This window comes from Macrotis lagotis, chromosome 4 (assembly GCF_037893015.1).
Source record: "Macrotis lagotis isolate mMagLag1 chromosome 4, bilby.v1.9.chrom.fasta, whole genome shotgun sequence".
Lineage (NCBI taxonomy): Eukaryota > Metazoa > Chordata > Mammalia > Peramelemorphia > Peramelidae > Macrotis > Macrotis lagotis.
Genome location: NC_133661.1, coordinates 130055348 through 130069331, shown reverse-complemented (window position 1 = coordinate 130069331; position 13984 = coordinate 130055348). Strand labels below are relative to the sequence as shown.

Here is a 13984-nt window from a genome sequence, read left to right as displayed (position 1 = left end):
GGTAGCCATTTTTGCGGAACAAAAATTTACATGATAGCTTTTATTTATATATATATATATATATTTAACTTTTATATATTTAAAAGGAATAGCAAGCTGTACATGATGGCTTTTCAGTTTCATGTGTATTCATTTCTTTAAAATTATGCTGTTACAGAAATGCTTGATTTCATAAATTAAAAAGAAAATAAATCTAAAAATTTTTAAATTCCACATCCCAAACTGAACTAATTATCTTTCCTCAAGAACTCCCCCCTGCTTTCCAGACTTCCTTGTCACTGTCAAAGGAACCAACATCCTTCTAGGCCCTCACTTGGCAAGATGAGTGTCAACTCCCTACTATCTCACTCCCTATATTGAAAATGTTGACAAGGTCTGTCATTTTCAACTATGCAATACATTTAAACTACAACTCTTCTTCTGATACTGCCCCCCATCCTATTGCAGACCTTTTATCTTTATGATTCAGTATCACTTGCCTCCTTTCTATTCTATGCATAAGATAATCCTTCTTCACCATGGTAGGCCATGTTTTCCTCCTCATCTGCCTCTTGGCTTTCTTTAAGACCTAGCTAGAATTCCAGTTCCCAGTGTTCCTCAATTCTAGTGCCTTCTATCTCTGTTGATTAACTCCAATTTACTCTGGATATAACTTGTTTCTTCATAATTGATTGCATGTTTCCTTTTTCATTAGCCAGTAAGCTCTTTGAGAGAAATGACTTTTTTTGGCCTTGGATTTTCTTTTGTTTGGTTTTGTTTTGGTATCCTCAGCACTTAAAGAGTGCCTGGCCTTACATTAGGTCACTTAATAAATGCTTGTTGACTAACTGCTGAAGTTACTGAAAGTCGCTGTGTGGGAATTTTCCAAATCTTATGTTTACCTAAAGACCTTGTTTTCATACAGTGTAAAAACAAAGAGAATAGAAAGTAATAAATGAGGAGGAGGGGGAAAGGAGGGGCAGGGAGAAGAGAGAAAATGTTTTGTGTGTGTGTGTGTGTGTGTGTGTGTGTGTGTGTGTGTGTGTGTTTGTGTGTAAGGGACTTCAGGAAGCTATCGTAACTGTTTTCGAGTACTTGAAAACCTGTTAATTTTTTGTTTGGTTCCAGAGGACAGAACTAGGAGTAATGAGTGAATGCTGTGAAGAGAAAGATTTAAACTTGATGATAGTAATTAGGTGACTTGAAACTGGATGACTCATTGTAAGGTATATCATATATTATGGTGGGTTTCTTAGAGCTATAGATTCGAGTAATTGGTTGCTGAGGTACCTTTTAATTCTACCCCCAAAATCCCAGTAAATTCTTGTAATTCTCTAAATGTTATATCCTATATTATCTTTATATGTAATATGAAAAATAAGTCAACAAAAATTTGACTAGAGAGTAAAAAAAATGTTACATCCTAAAATTAGATTCAAAAATTTAATTGCACAAAGGCATAATTGGGCAAATATGACTTTAAATCAAACAAAATCTAATAGTAGAGGGTAATGATTGTTTTTGTTTCTCTTTGTTGAAAAATAAGCTCAATACAAATCCACAATCCTACCAAGAATAATACACCCCTGAAAGCTCTTGCTTTTAACTTTGTTTTGAATGAATTCTCAGAATAATGTTTTCAAATAGATAAAATCTATAGAATCATAAGAAAATTATTTATAATGAAATATAGGTGTATTTTTTTAATTTTAACATTTATAAACCTATATTCTAGAGTCTGGGTAATTTTGTTCCCAAGAGTTATATAATTATAGATGAGTCATGGAGTCTCTGATTTGGAAAAGATTTTAAAATCCAACCCAGACTTAGCAGGAATTCACTCTGTAACATCCCTGACAAGGGATCAGTCCTAGCAATTGACAATCTTCCAATGGAAAGGAAACTCACCATCTACTATCCTCTGTAATTCTGTGAACAGAATAAATTTTCATTAAAAATATGGAGATTCTGGGGCAGTGAGGGGTATAATAGATAGAGGGCAATGGTCCTAGACTTAGGAGGACCTGAGTTTGAATTTTATCCTAGATGTTTATTTTTATTGGGGTTAAGTCACTTAAGCCCAATTGCCTCCCCCAAATAACTAAACAGTTTTTAAAAGTCTTTTAAAAAGATTCTCATATCTTTTCTTGATGCATTGAATCACAAACTCAGCACTGGATTCTTAATAAGAGGATTTAATAATAACTGGACTTAAATAAGGTTTGGATTCTCTTTCCAACACTTAAATAGCAAATAACTTCTTCAGTTTCTGATCTTCCGTAAAATGAGAATAAAAATACTTACCAGGAACTTAACAGATTGATAATCTTTATTTTTCTTTTAATGAAGCATGGTAGTAGAGGTTGGTGATGATAGATAGCATAATCCCTTTTTCTTCTATTTTATCTTATTTTAAGGCAGTAAGGTTAAGAGTAACTTGCCCAGGGTCACACAGCTAGGTATTGATTAAGTGTCTGGGGCTGGATTTGAATTCAGGTTCTCCTGACTCCAGGGCCGGTGCTCTTATCTACTGCACCACCTAGCTACCCTCTATTTTCAAAAAAACTTTGTAGTGGTTATATTCTTGGACAGATGGAGATGGTTGCATAGGAAAATACTGTACACTACTCAGAGCTGGAATGTTCAAGACTTATATTACCATTCCCCCCACTTTTATTTCCATATAATAACTTCTAAGATTGAATGTCTCCTTCCCCTTGAAATTGTTCCGATTTTTTTTAATACAATATTATCATGGAAACATAACCTTCTTGTGGGTCTGTTTCACTCTTAGGCATAAGCACTAGGTGGCAACCTAATGCAGTTATGTGACTTGATATACTTGGGATATAGATTTCATCTATGAATCCAGATGGGCTAGGCCTATCAGAGGTGACTTGATGAGTTTCTAACCATGTTAAATGAGACATTATATTGTTTAAATGAGTAATTAGATGGAAATTTGGCTGTGTGAGGTTTTTACCCAAGACACTAGAAGCTGGTACTATATTTTCTGTCTCACTCTGTGGCAAATCAAATGTACTTAAGCATTTTCACAACCAATTTTCCATCTATTTTTAACTATATTTGGTGATGAAAATTGAAACTGAGGACACAGTTTACTATTTCCAGTCAGAGGTAATAGCCAGGAATGGAGATGAAGAGAAAGGAAGTGAAAAACAGAGATTGTTTCCCAACCACCCCAACAATTCTGAAATCTCTTATTCTTTGGTTTTAGATGTGAAATGATTGGTTGGGATGTTTCAAAATCTTAACCAAATAGCTACTTAGGAGTTCCAGATGTTTTCAGTAAAATTCTGGAATTGTCACATCAGCAACAAATGGATATAACTGCTAAATTCTATCCTCTGAGATTATATGCAGAGAAGATTTTACTACCAGATTGGCAATGGGATACAGTCAAAAGAAGTCTGGACTTAGATAATCTGCCTGGATTTGAATCATGGCTGGCACCTCTGGTTCCAAAACTCGTGGCATGCCCGTGCTTGCCCTTTAACTATAGATAGGTGATCTTTCAATCACTCAGCTTCTCTGAGACTTTCTTCATCTCTAAAATATATATTCGAATTACTTACGTTACAAGGATGCCCGTGGTATTCAAATGAGAGAATATACAAAGTATTTTATAAACCATAAAACACATATAAATGTGGGCTATCGATACATTACAACTGAGGACAAGATATATAGCATGACTTCTTCCCTGATCTTCTATATCTTGCACACATTTATATTTAAAGTATATAGAGAAGTATATTTCTTAACCTATAGTTACATAGAGGTTATATGTATGTGCATGTGTGTATATCTGTGTGTGTGTGTGTGTGTGTGTATATAATATGTATGTGTGTATAGATATATATTTACATAGATACACATGTAACCTATAGTACACTACATTTACAGAAAAATAGTGATTATCAATCCTGTTAAGTAAGCTCCTGTAGGTTTTTTATTCTCATTTTACACATGAGGAAATGGAAGGTCAGAAACTAAAGGATTAGTTATTTGCTATTAAGTGTTGAAAAGAGGATCCAAACTCTTATTTAATTCCAGTTATTTAAGTTCTTTTATTAAGAATCCAATGCTGAGTTTGTGATTCAATTTATCAAGATAAGAAATAAGAATCTATTCCATAGGCTTTTAAAATTGTTTAGTCTTTTGGAGGGGGGGGGCAGTTGGAGTTAAGTGACTTGTCCAAGGTCACACAGCTATAAAGTGTCTGGGTGTGTGTGTGTGTGTGTGTGTATTCCATATAACACTAGATAACCTATAGTATGCATGCATACACACACACACACACACACACAGATACACATATAACCTATAGTACACCCAGTAGACCATCAACTGGTAAAGCTGACAGTTTTTGAACAGCCACATTACCTATTTACAAAAAACTCAAGACTGATAACTCCCAATTAATATTTAAAGAATATTTTAAAATATATGTAAAAATCTAGAAAAGTATATTTCTTAACCTATAGTACAGCCAGTAGACCATCAGATATGTAAAACTGCCTATTTTTAAAAAATGCTTGATTGATAACTCCCAATTAATAAGTAATTTTTTTGAGGATAGGGATCTTATAATTTTTTTAAAATTATGTATGCCCATGATCTGTAGGGGCAGTGCTAGAGTAAGTGGTTAAATAAGTACTTATTTAATTGAATTAGTCCTTTAGTTAAATTGTGGGCAGCAAAGTTGATGGTCAGAGGATTGGGAGTAGGAAGAAATAGTTGGTGATTATAGCATCTCCTGATCTAAGGGCAGATGCCTGGGAACATAGGAAGAAGGAAACATTTGATTCTAATTAAAGATGAGGGAGAGACATTGAAGAAGAGGGTGGATTCAGCTTTACATGGATTTGTTCTAGACAGAATGGGAGAGCTTGAAATAATAGACAAATCATGCCTTCCAGTTTTCTTTAGAAGAAACTTTTATCCACTGATAGATCTTCCCACCATTCCCTCCCCAATATGATCAGATCCAGGTGATAATTAGACCTTAAATTTATGACTGGAAAGGACCTGAGAGGACAACTTACCTAACCCCTTCATTTTACAGATGAGGAAACTGAGGTTCCCAAATGGGAAATGGCTTCCCCAAGCTAACACAAGCAGTGAATAGCAGAGTTGGAATTTAAATTTGAGTCATCTGACTCCAAGTTCATTTCTCTAGCCACCACATCACATTACTCTGTCCTGGCCAGTTCATAATCTCTCTGTTCCTATTTCTGCTATTTGGAAATAAGAGTTTAATTTTTATTTCCATTTCATTTCCTCCCATATGAGTGCTGCCACCCATATTTGTCCCCTTGAAAAGCCATCTATTTAACTGAGCCTTGAGGGGTGATGGCTGTATTTATTTTGATAGTGTAGAAAAAAGATAAAACTAGTCATTGTCAAAAAGTTAGACATTAAATGTTTCTTGCTAAAAGCAGCCTTATTTCTGAAATCTTGAATTTATGTTACATCTTGGCCAAAGAACAGCAGCCGTTCTAACTAAGGGAGAGAAAAAGTTGTTTTTCCCCTTTTCTCTGAGCTTTGTTCTCCCCAAGTTATCCTCCCCCACATTCTGATTCCATTCCCAGATCCATTTTAAGTTGTGAGAGAAGGGGATTCTGGAATCATTTTATCCCCCGAGAAGTTGAGTTGGGTGGGGGCTAGTGGAGTCTGGAACAGTGTGGAAACAGGAAAACCATGTGGCAAAAAGCATCAAGGCTGAGCTCATGTGAATGAAAGCATTGATTGGAGTGAAAGACTTGTCCAGCTGCAAGACCCCTCTTATTCACCACATACAATCAGCACATACATCCCAACTTCACTGCTTCTTAGTTTCTGTCTTTAAAGACATTTTCTTCCTCACAAACCTATTCGTATGCTTTGAAAACTTAATCAGGTATTAGTATGTCATCTTATACATTTAGTAGACCTCCATGCTGAAATACTTGACTGACATTTTTGTCATATTAAATCATACCATTTCATTCCTAGAGTGGGTGACTCTTACCCTACTTGCAGTTATGTATTTCTTTGCTTAGTGGGTTGGATGAGTACTGCATAATGGTTTATAAGTATATGAAATATGGATCCCCCTCATCATCCTATTTCAAAAGAGTCAAAGCAGTCTGATCCCATCTCAGGATTTCAGACAAAACTGTATGCAAAGGGTATTGCCTGGGGAGGAGGAAGCTGCTTGGAGAAGGAAACCTTGTTTTTCTCTTCTCTGTCTAAAGATGAATCATGTTCCCACAACTGCAATTAAGTTCTCAAAGCTCCAACATTGCCAATGCAGAGCTGAAAAGGGCAGATAGTGACGTCCTCTGGAGAAGGGAGTGGGAGGGGAGCAGAGGAGAAGGAGTGGTCTTTTTTTTTTTTTCCTTTTTTCCTTTTAGACTGCTGTCATTAGAAATTTTAAACTTAAATCAAAACCAATCCTTACAGCCTGGTGAGCAAGCAAGAGACAGACTTGAAAAGAATCTTTCCTAGAAGAAGAATCTCCTGGTTCCATTCTTACTTTAGTTCAAAAGTGAATGGCCTACGTTTTAAAAGACCACAACTGGATTTAATGAGAAAAATCATTTCAAAAATTTTTTTTTTCATTTTGTATTGTACATAGAATTTTTTTTAAAACAACATTGTTGGCAAGTGTGTTACACATATATTGCTTGCACTGGGCTTTTTCTCTCCTTTCTTATTGTTGGGCATTATGTGTAGCTTTTTTAGTTTTTATTTTTTAAGGAAATTGATAAGTTGTAATGGAAACTATGGGCACCTTTTTCTCAATCAAGACTTTTATCGACATATATCCTTACAAGGTGTTTATAAGTCTTCTATGAAGTAAAAACAGACCTACCTTATGATTTGTTAAAGACAGAAAGTAAATAGCCAGCTAATGCTGTATGATTTTTTCCCCACTATTTATTTTGTTTGCTGTGTAAGATTTTTATTTTCGTTTGGGAACTTGGAGTATTTTATGTTTTATTTTTTTCCTGCTGAGCTGGAATCTACTTTGGGGCAAAGATCCCCCCCCATTATTTTTGTGAAAAATTTGGAGTTTACCCCTGCAGAGGTAGTACCTATCCCCTGGAATTAATGGTGGGGTCTTTTGCTTGCATTTTGCCTTATATTTCCTCCATTTGGAAAAAATGTATGAACGACATAAGAGACGCTACAGCTTATGTGACATCTCCAAGGTGGACAGGACAGTGGATGTGGTACTGTTGAAGGTAAGGTAATGTTATTCAAAGCTTCTATAGCAAATGGTCCCTCTTTAAGTTTTGCTTCCTTCCTTTTCAACTTTCTGTAGAAGATCTAAGATGCTCTGTAGAAGTGATGGATTTCCAAGGTCAAGTTTAGGGGTGTGATTAGATTAGGTTGTTTGAGCAGAAATTGGAGTAGGTTGAGAAATAACTGTCATCTCTGTAAGTTTTTAATTGTTTTAAAGTCAATTCTTGTGCAAAGGAGATTCATATACTTCAAAACAGGTTTCCTACCTTTACGGGAAGATTTCTATTTTCAGCATGATGCAGGGTTAAAAGTGTGTTTCTTCTCCTTTTTTTTTCCCCTAAAGCTATTATCTTCTAGCTGGAAATAAAGAATATTCCCTTTATCAGACTAACTTCAGGCTTTTTTTTTTCTTTTTAGGAAGGGTGGCAGTAAAAGCAGCCTTTCTGCTTGGTTTGGCAGGCTTTCAGGTCAGGCTTCAGACTCGTCGATAACTTTGTTTGTTTGCTCTGTGTGTTGTGCTTGATGTTTCAGAGTTTGGGTTGGGATGAGCTTCAGGATGGTTAATTGCTCAGAGAGGCATCCATGAATCTAAAATTAGTAAGGACTCCACCAACCGGTAAGATGGCAGTCTGGGAATGCTGCTCCACCAAAGAAGGCTGTTTGGAAGTTAAACAGTTTCTTGGCAAAACAGTAGAATGACCTTGGAAACCAGCCAAGTGACTTCACAAAATCCAAAACTTACTTTTATACCCTTACTTATAAACTGTATCTACTTTGAGATGGGAGAGAGAATATAGATATTGATTGAATATCTGGAAAGCAAGGTAGTAAGACTATTTATTATATTAGTTCAGTTTGTTGCCCAGTCTAATTGCCCTGCTTTGGGTTTTTGTTTTTGTTTTCTGTTTGCTTATTTATTGAGGGAAGCAGATGAAGGAAGGCTTAAGGTAAAGGTCTAAGCTCTGAGAGTCAGGAGTTAATGAAACATCCAATTTATTAGAGAGGAGGGATGGAATTATATGGAGATAGGAGAATGGTTATGATACAGAATTCAGTAATACAATTTATTTTCCCATTAACTTGGCCAAATTATTTTTGACTTACCAGACCTGTGCTGAGATCAGTCTGTGTCTTGCCAGTTGTACTTATTCCCAGAACCTTATTCTTGTTAGTTTCTGTGAAATGTGATTTCCTCTCTGAAACCTCGACTGATACTTTAGCCTCTTCCTGAGAAATGCTTTTGATGGAACCTCAATTTTAGTACTTTAGTTACTTTACTCAATTATTTTCTTTTTTAGATGTAAAGCCAAAGTGCCTCAGTCTAGACATAGACCAAGGAACACTGCATGTAAAATAATGTTTTAAAAAAATATGGTGCTAGCTCTTTCTGGCCAAACACAAAAGAGTCTTTAAGAGAAAAAATTATCTATGTCCTGGCTTAAAATTAAAAAAAAAAGCTAAGAATTTAGTCAGCAAAGGGCAACTTCCCTTTTCTGGAAGCAATATTACTAAATGTAACTGAGCAGCATTATAATTGGTTTGAAGTGTATATTTCTCCAGTTACATATAGTTTTCAAATGTCTTATGGAATAAATCTGTTGCTTTCAGAGACAACTCTTGATTGTTCCTGTCCTCCTATCAATTGCCTTTGGGTAACATATGCAATAATTTTGATGGCAAAACTTTAATCACCATTTATTTAGTATTCTTAGGAATTCTTTTGTTTTTGGTAGTAATATAAAGAAATCTTAATCTAGATCTTCATCCCTTTAGTCTTTTACTCACTTCCCCCTCCAATTTATCCTCCATATCCACCATAGTTTCAGGATCCCATATTAAAAAGTAAAAAGCAAAACTCAAACAAATATATGTGCAGTCTGCCTAATCTTTAAGGAATGACCCCTGCTCCCACTTCTAGTTCATACTTTATTATGCTAAATGGCATCCTTTTAATAACAGTTTTGTATTCCAGCTTCATTCTAAAATATTTTAAATGATATAGATCACAAGCATCATGTGAAGGTTTTGTCTAGCTTGTGACTGAATGTATTCTAATGAGTGATGTATAAGAAGCAAGAAGTTGAATTGGGATTTAACCATAATATTTCATTTTACCTTAATCTGTTGGTCACAACAAAACTCTATTGCTTTCCTAATAATAGCATAAAGAATCATAATCAAAATCTTCCTAAACCTATACCTCAAAACCTTCCCTGGGCACCTTAAATGGTGCTATTTCCTTTTTTTATCTTATACCTCTTTGCTTGCCATGTGTATATTTTACAGGTGACTTTGTCAAATTCTATTTTTCCAGTGACTCCACTCTTAAGAATTGGGCCTTTTCCAGACTGATGAAATATGAACTCATGGCCTACCTTCTCTTGTCAAACTATTTCTTTCTGTCCTTTATGAAAATTTTCCAGATTGGTTAAAGAAAAGTTGTTGATTTTACTTGAGTATCCAAACTTCTTCCCCGATCCTAAAATATATACTTATTTCATTCTTCTTTGGCTTTACTTTTGCCAAAATGAAACTTTTCCTGAATGAAACAGCTTAAATTCTACTTGGGAAGAGGAATCATAATACACATAAAAGAAGTATAGTAATAGAAAATTTAGGAGAGAGAACAGAGGCAAGGAGGAGATAATTGAATGTTTTGTTGTAAGAGGTGACAGCTAAGCAAAGCCTTTTGAAGGAAGATGTCAATTCTAAGAAGTGGATATGAAACTGAGATTGATTCAAATCATGGGGAATGGTGCTAATGAATGGAGGGGAGAGAATATTGAGGTAGAAGAATAACTGCTAATAGTTCAATTTCTCTTGTAAATGATAAAGTGGAATATTATGAAATATGAATAGAAAGGTAGAGATCAGATTGTGGAAGATCTTATAAATGAGGCCAAAGAATTTATATGCTTTTCTGTTGACAGTAAGGAACTGGAGGTGTTTATGAGATCAATTTAGGAATATCAGTTTGATAACTTTAAGATGGATTGGAAAGAGGAAAATTTAAAATCAGGAATATCATTAGGAAGTTACTATGATAGACTAGGCAAGAAGGTATAACTGTAGTGCTTGTTGGTTGAACAAAAAAGTATATTAGATATATTGTGAAAGTAGATTCAACCAGAATTAGCAGCTGTATTAGATACAGGAAATGAGGGAAAGACATGGATGACATAAAAGTTATGAACTTGAATGACTTGGAAGATGGTGATTAACTCAACAGAAATAAGGATGTTTATTGGAGAGAAGTGTAGGAGGGACTAAAATGAACTCCATTTTGGCCTTTTTGAATTCCAGATGCCTGCTAAACATTCAAGAGGAGGAATCCAGCAGGCAGTTGATGACATATTTCAGGAGAGAGATTGGGTTAGATATGTAGATTTTGGACTCATCTTCATAGAAATGTGTGAAATTTTGAAATCTCATGAGATTCCCATGAAAGTACAGATTGGGAGAAAAGGGATAAAAGCTCAATATAGAGACTGAGAGAAATCTATACTAAAGGAAGTAAGAGATAATAATCTTTCAAAGAAGACTAAGAAGATAGAGCTTCTTCATTTAGCACAAGTTAAGAGGGAAGTGAAGACTTCTGCTAAGAGATAAATGAATGGAAGGTACATTAGAGTTTTGATGGGGGGAAATGCAATTTAATAGCCTCTAAGGGGAATTGAATAGAGTTAATCGAGCACTTAAAGGTATTGCCATGCAGTAGGAGCCCATTTGAGCCTAGCGAATATGAGTTTGTAGTGCACTGAGTTGGCATAGTGGCATGACTTCAACAACTTATAGTATGAGCAAAGAAGATGAATAGGAGAAACAATTCAAGGTAGGTTAAGTATTTCAATCAATAGCTTAGATCAGAGATTAACAACATGAAGCTCATGCACCAGGGAAAGGAAGTCAGCTGATTTTTAATCGGCAGGTGAGCTGGTTTTGCTACCATCCTCCTTTCCCTCCTTCCCACAAACCCTGGTAGAACTAACTGAAAACTGCCTTTCAGTGGTCATTCCTCTTCTCACTTGTCTTTGGCTAAACAAAGGTTGACTCTAGAAAGAGATAGCATCTTGGTTTAAAAGTTTGTGACTAGCAGGCAGTCACTCCCTCTCCCATTCCACCTTTCAAAAAAAAGCCAAAAGAAAAAGATTAGGCTCCTTAATCCAGTTATTTTAATATTCCAGACACCTTTATTGCCAGGACTTGACTTTTTTAATAATGATATAAAACATTTTAGAAAAGATCATGTATGAATGGTCTTTTAGTTGAAAAGTCTTTTCTTGGAATTGATGGTATTTTTATCCATTGTATGTATTGTAAATCGTAATTTGGATTACTCGTAAATTGAAGCTGTTCCTTTAAATTGAATGAAAACTTTACAAAAGAAGAATATACTCTGACATTGTCAAGAGTTTGAATTGGCCACACTTCCTATATTAATAGTTCTAATGACATTTTCCTGAGAAAGGAAATGTATGCTTATAACTAATATTATATTTAATTTTAAGGTTTTCAAAATCTTCTGCATATAACATCTCATTTGACCCACTGACCCTGTGAGGTAGATTATCTTTTTGTTGCCCCTATTTTGCAGGTGGGAAGACTGAGACTCAGACCTGATTATAAATTCATACAACTAGTGTTTGAGGTTGGATTAAGACTCAGGTCTTCCTGACTTTTATGTCCAATAGTTTATTCCTATGCTAAGCTGCTTGTGCCTACCTTAAAAAGAATATTTTCTCTTAAAGATGTATTGTCACTGCTTGAAAGCTTATCAGGTAAGGAAGTAAGGCACCAAGTATATAGCTACTTTTTGGTTCAGTTAAGATCACATTCATTTAAAAACCTTTGATTCTTGTCTGGATGAAAAGTTCTTTTGCCTTTCTTTTTATTCGTCATTGTAACTCTTACATGGATCACCCAGGGCAATCACAGAGGAAGTAAAGAAGGCTTGCAGTTGGAAAGATTGGGTGTAACCATGAACATTGTTATTAGGATGTTCAGATATAAACAGTAGCTGGAGTTGTCTAAGTGCCAGAAATGAAAAGCAGTTCCCTTTCCATATACATGCAAACAGTTCTATTTCTTTAAAATACATTTTGTTTATTTTATATTATTACAATAATCTTGTTGTGAGAGTGAACATAAAACCCCCTATCCCCCCAAAAAAGATGAAAAACCTCAAGAATACTGAGAGAGAGAGAGAAAAATGTACTTCAGTCTGTGTTCAGATTCCAGTGGCTCTGTCTCTGGGATGAGTTGGCCTTCTTTATTATAAGTCCACCAAAGAAGTTGCTTCAATATTTTCCCCCAGTTGTTATTACTAGCTGTATTTCCCTCCCCTCTATTCTTTCCCACTCTCATTTATTTTCTTCTCTTTCACTCTGTCCCTGTTCAAAAGTGTGTTATATCTGAGTACCCTCTCCCATGATCTTCCCTCTCATCTATCGCCTATTCCCCCTTTCCCTCCCCCCATTCCCCATTATCCCATCACTTTCTTCTCTTGTTTCTCTAGAGTAAGATAAATTTCTATACTCTATTAAGTGTTTATGGTATTTCCTCTCTGAACTATTTCTGATTGAAGGCTCACTCATTTTCCCCTCACCTCTCGGGTTCCACTGCATTGAAAAAGCTTTTTCTTGACTCTTATGTGAAATATCTTAGCCCCTTTTCCTATCTCTTCCTCCCAGTACTTTCCTTTATCCCCTATTGACTCCATCTTTTTACTATATTATAGCATTATATTCAGCTCCTTCCTGTGCCTTGTCTACATATGCTTCTTTAACTGCTCTTAAAAATGAGAAGGTTCATATGAGTTATTATCTTCTTCCCATGCAGAAATACAAACGGTTCAACATCATTAAGTTCCTCATAGTTAGTCCTTCATGTCTGCCCTATCTATGGTTCACCTGAGTCCTATACTTGGAGATCAAACTTTCTGTTCAGTTCTGGTAAACAATTCTATTTTTAAAATGACAAGAACATGGTTACTGATGAGGAATAGGTAGTTTTTAGGGTCCCTGAAGTTTGATAGCTGGACTTAAAGTATGTACATAACATTCTGACCTAAACTTGGCAATTTGGAACCTGAAAGAACCCCAAGTTCCATCTTTTAGATTGCCAGATGAGCTAATTTTACTACCATTCTCCTTTCTTTCCTTCTCACAAACTTTTTTTTTAGGTTTTTGTAAGGCAATAGGATTAAGTGACTTAACCAATTAGGTAATTATCAAGAGTCTGAGGCCAGATTTGAACACAGGTACTCCTGACTCCAGGGCTGGTGCTCTATTCACTGTGCCACCCAGCTGCCCCTCTCACAAACTCTTGGAGAACTAACTGAAAGCTGTCTTTCAGTGGTCATCCCTCTTCTCACTTGTCTATAGTAAACAATGGTTGACTCTAGAAAGAGGCACCCATTTATGATTGATCTTTTATAATAATAACAAGAAAAATGCATGTTTACATTGGCCCTTTACGATTTGCAAAACCTTTAGTTTACATTAGAACTGTGAAGAAGGTAATTCAAGTTATATTATCTCCTATTTTAGAGCTATTATCAGATCCTCTACACTTGGAACCTCATCTGATCATCTGGTCCCAGTACTAGATACTGGGATACAAAGGAACTAGATACAAGATAGATCAGGAACCCAGTACTTTAAACTCATTTCTCCTAGTTCTGCCCTTAGGGACCAAGCCTGGGAAAGGGAAAACATTCATCCTATATCCACTTGATAGCCATTGACATAAA

At 35.5% G+C, this 13984-nt stretch overlaps 1 protein-coding gene across 2 annotated transcripts in view; it reads left to right on the top strand.

The window, feature by feature from the left end:
* The first annotated feature begins 125 nt into the window (after positions 1-125).
* The window catches only part of AKAP13 (A-kinase anchoring protein 13), a 129952-nt gene continuing 116093 nt past the window's right edge, over positions 126-13984 (top strand). Inside the window, exon 1 of one of the 2 annotated variants that reach the window (XM_074234143.1) lies at positions 126-7232. In XM_074234143.1, coding sequence (XP_074090244.1) covers positions 7152-7232 — 81 coding nt within the window. In that variant the 5' untranslated portion in view covers positions 126-7151. The remainder of the gene's footprint in view (positions 7233-13984) is intronic. The other variant, XM_074234144.1, reaches the window with a different exon arrangement.